This window comes from Loa loa, assembly GCF_000183805.2.
Source record: "Loa loa unplaced genomic scaffold supercont3.855, whole genome shotgun sequence".
Classification (NCBI taxonomy): domain Eukaryota; kingdom Metazoa; phylum Nematoda; class Chromadorea; order Rhabditida; family Onchocercidae; genus Loa; species Loa loa.
Genome location: NW_018109035.1, coordinates 4203 through 8639, shown reverse-complemented (window position 1 = coordinate 8639; position 4437 = coordinate 4203). Strand labels below are relative to the sequence as shown.

General features: G+C 34.0%; 2 protein-coding genes across 2 annotated transcripts in view; one reads left to right on the top strand and one right to left on the bottom strand.

The window, feature by feature from the left end:
• Positions 1–2237: 2237 nt before the first annotated feature.
• LOAG_12223 (hypothetical protein) lies at positions 2238–2819 on the top strand (the record flags this gene model as incomplete). The annotated part of the gene is made up of 2 exons (XM_003147737.1): positions 2238–2313; positions 2581–2819. The coding sequence occupies 2 exons, from the start codon at positions 2238–2240 to the stop codon at positions 2817–2819; spliced, it is 315 nt and encodes a 104-aa protein (XP_003147785.1).
• Positions 2820–4002: 1183 nt separating this feature from the next.
• The window catches only part of LOAG_13169 (AGC/GRK/GRK protein kinase), a gene marked incomplete at both ends in the record, with an annotated part of 4570 nt that continues 4135 nt past the window's right edge, over positions 4003–4437 (bottom strand). The window contains 2 exons of the mRNA XM_020448655.1: positions 4003–4008; positions 4200–4352. Of these exons, the coding sequence (XP_020301220.1) occupies positions 4003–4008; positions 4200–4352 (159 nt within the window). The remainder of the gene's footprint in view (positions 4009–4199; positions 4353–4437) is intronic.

The window sequence follows — 4437 nt, the reverse complement described above, 5'->3', positions numbered from 1 at the left end:
AATGTTTACTAGCAATGAAGTGTCCAAATATTGGACAGGCTTGTTAGTCTGTTACTCTAAATGAAATCAACAATTTTGAGCTATCAAGATGTTCATTTAACTTATATGTTAATAAAGTTTAGTTGTGATGTTCAACTTATTATCTGTCATGTTACGCTTAATATGCCCAATCACCATCATCACTTGTTATCCACAATAGAATCTAGATGATCCCTTGTGAATGGAAAGAACTGAACTAAATTCTATTGATGTGATGAAGGTGGGAGAAGAATGAAATTGAAGCAAGTAATTCAAGAAGCATTTAAAATATTTCAAAAGAATTTTTTTGAATCTCTATTTCAGTTATTATGTGCATCATAAAGGACTACCCTAATTTTCATGTTTCTGAATAGTTAGTAAATAACCGAAGTAAACTACTTTCACCTTTTTTTTTTCAACAAGAATGACCGTTATTTCGATACATTTTTTTTTCTTTCCTGCAAAATGAAATGCACAAAATAGCTTATGCTACGTGCTTCTTTTTTTTCCGAGGAATTTTCATACAGCGCGGCATGTGTCGTGTAGTTGAATCGGTAATCCAACAGTGAGTTGAAACCGACGAATAATTCAGTTAGTGAAGTGGTCAATCAACTATATGCTGGCCAATTCCTTCTTGGTAGCTATTTGCAGGGTTTCTTCCTCTAGCACATCCTACACAGCTGTCGTAAATTTAATTCCCCTTTTTTTCCCGTAAATGAAGAAAAAAATATCTGCAAAAGCATCATTAAAAATAGTTTTTCCCCAGCATAACACTTCAACTACCTGTTGACATTTTTAAATATGCTTCGCGCTGAGAAACTTGTCAAGTAACCATCGTCCCAGAAATTTCTTTTTGCAGAAACATTTCGTAAGATTCTCAAAATAATACGATCCAAAAAACTCACACCATTACTTTTCCTTACTTTTCGTCGGTAATTACTTTGCAAATCTTAAAACCAGGAATAACGAAACTATTGGATTGTCAGGTCGTATTTCGTGCCTTAGTATGTCAAGTTGACCTAAATGCTAAGGCCAAAGATAATTCAAATTCAGAAATATGAATGATATGACTCGTTAAAATATAAATTCACCATGAAGATAACCTTCATAAATAATGAGAATAACGTCCAAAGGTTACAATGTACTTTAGTCATACAAAGGAGTTTCCGCTTGGGCCTGATATGCCCCAAAGTTTTTTTCTTATTAAGACTCTCAATGGCTGCGATTTTTTTACTTTTTTTATAGCATGTAGCACATAATCACATGCTTCATTATCAATATTGTAAATTTGTTCATTCATTTCTGGCTAAGAAAAAACAGATGAATCGCTTAATGGCAATAAAGGTAAGTTTCCTATTTCTTTGCTCTTCAGGTAAAGTCCAATCATTCTAAAAAAAATGTCATGAAATTTGTGCATCTTTTTCGCTAGGTCGTAGAAAGGAAAACTTCTTCACGTTTACAAAATAATAAAAAGAGAAAAGAAATGGGAAGGATTTACTTCTTTTTTTTTTTTTTTTTTTAGGAAAAGAAGTAAGTTTGTCAATAATGCACAAGATAGGAATGACCATTATTGGTAAAGTTAGCGCAGTGTAAAATTTTGGTTTTTCTGAATACCTAAAAAAAAAAGAAAAACGGTGGTATATATCCAACGAGAGAATACCGGAGAGGACATAATTTCTTCACAAAGTTATGAAATATGTTTTTCAAATTAAAGCTTTGGTAAACAATTAGATCCGCTTATAAAAATATAGGTACAGAAAATCAAGAAGCTATGAAACGCACGAGTATGTTATGTTAGGAAAAGTTTGAACTTAGAAATTCACGATAACTATAACAGATATCACTCTTCTCAATTTTACTACCTCAACTTTGTGAAAAAGACAAAGAGAACGATTGGCATACCAATTATCGCATAGATGTTTTATATTCTTGAGCCCGTTTATTCATCAGGAAAACCAACGAAAAGAAAAACCGACGGTAGGATGCAACGAGAACAACTCACAAAAAGGGTAAGTTCTTTCGAGATATTCCAGTTTGAATTACATCTAAATTGTTAATTACCTATGAATTAAATTAATTAGGTGATGGTCAGCGAATTAAACTTCAAAAAAAAGGAAGAGAAAAATAATAGTATAAAAGTATTAGTTACCATTGCAATATGACGAATTTTCAGTGGTATAAGAAGTATCACCTATTGATAAGAACAGCTCACAAATGAAATGCTTCATTTAGATTTGCCTGCACTTAATGAAATGTCAGTTAACCGGTTACAGTATATACAGCGCCCGATTCCAGGTAAACGTTTAAACATCAGCGGTCACCTACAACTAAATTAAAGGTTAAATCCGGATATTGTTGGAGGTGAGATTTCTGATCAGAATGTCTGGTCTTTTATTACTCTCACTCACACCATCCACATACTTCCAAGTACTGACATCCTTAACGACATTTTGTACCGCCAAGGTATTTCGTTTTCAGCTCTTCTGAATAAACCCTAAGATTTTATATAAACCTGAAGACACTATAAGCATATTTTACATCGTACAAGAGATGGTAATTTAGTGTCAGATCCCACGGAGCCTGAACATATCACTAGAATCCTAACTGTATTCATTAGCGAGAAGGAAGAAGGTAGCAACGAAATGTTTCACATCCACCTTATAATACCAAGATTGGTTGTTGCACTGTTTGAAACCATACAGGCAGCATTCACAATCTTCGTCAAGTCTTCAGTAAAAAACGTCTTGAAATACCTACAGCGGACGGATGGCTATGACGAAGACTATCGCTGTGGATTTTAGTTCTTTGGAAGTACAACAATTAGCGCCAATTCAATTACTCGTTGTTTCTTGCAGTCTATTTCCCCAATCAATTCATTATCGTTGCCACTCTCCCAGTAACCAGTAAATTTCTTTTCAGAAGTCGATTTGAAGAGACACATAAGTAACAATTCACAAAAATATAATCTGTTCAATGAAGCGACTCCCTCTATCGCACCCAACAACTTCTATGTAACGGGACGCAATCAAGCCGGGTATTTCCAGGAACTTACCTATGACAACTAACGATAAGATCAAGATGGTATCATAATCTTCGATGCAGGAAGGTTTTAAGATTTCTGTTGGACTTCGTAAATTTTCATTTCAGACATAACTTCTCTCGTAAGTAAAATATGCAAAACTGCTCGGCATGCTTTTACTCTTTATAACCGATCACTTTATATAACATTTTTTCTCAAAGAACTCTAAAGCTTTATAGTTTTTTTTTCCTTTTTTTTCACACGATAGGTAATAATACAAAGCATATTGTGACAAAAAAAGAAACTTCTTTCCGATCTTGTAATATTATTTCGAAAGTGGGAGAGCAGTCGATTCCTCAATTTTTTCGTGAAAAATTTTACAAAAATGACGAAACAACTATCCAGTTCCCTAGTCTCGTGACATTCCCGACGTCACATCGGAATGGAAAGAGATAAAAGACAAAAGTTTTGCGAGTATCATCGGATAAGAGCAACTAAGTTGAACAAAAATAAGTCTACGCAAAAAAAACTGCGCTCATTGGATGACAACGACTAAATTATAGCAAAAGCAAAGGAAAATTCATTTTATGAATATACGCTGTTATTTGCCATTAATTTGACATACGAATGTATCAGCAAGAGGACACGATTGAAAATGATTGATGACGACCAGATGCATTGAGTTAGAGCTGAGATTACACCACATGGTAAAAATAATTCCATAGTTACCTACTGACCCTGTCATCTTTTCCCTCTCGCTGAAGTACATATCTACAATAGTTACTGTGCTCATATTAAACCACTGCTAATTAGAATCAGATTTCAAAACCGGAACAAATTATATGAAAAATGCTTTTGATCAAAGTGGCCAGGCTGCAATGATCCATCTTGAGAAGCGACTTCTAGCTAGTAAATAAATAGAACGGAACACATTCAGCGGTAAAGACACTGCGATGGCAGTAAAATCAGGCCTGCAAGATGTACTTCATTTATTAGCTTTATATCGTTTACTTTTAAAATGATTATTTCGGTTGACTGGTAAAAGTTAGAGGGATGTATAAGGAATGAAAATGTCCAAAAGTAAAACTGAAATACCACACAAAAAAAATAACGATAAGATTGGAAATGGTGGACTGAAAAGGGAAATATAACAAAAGCATACTTTTCGCTTGAACAGTTGTGCGAGAAATCTAAATTTGTTATTAGATTCACTTTTGTTCTTTCCACCCTTAATCGAGTCATTACGCAAATCCGACACTAGTTCACCATTCTCTTCCATCACGTTGAGTTCTCGGAAACACTCTGTTTCAATCATCTATAAAAATNTATGCAACTATAAATCATAACTGACAGCAAGCTCTCCATAAATCTGACTTTTAACACACTGTGAAATAAGAATG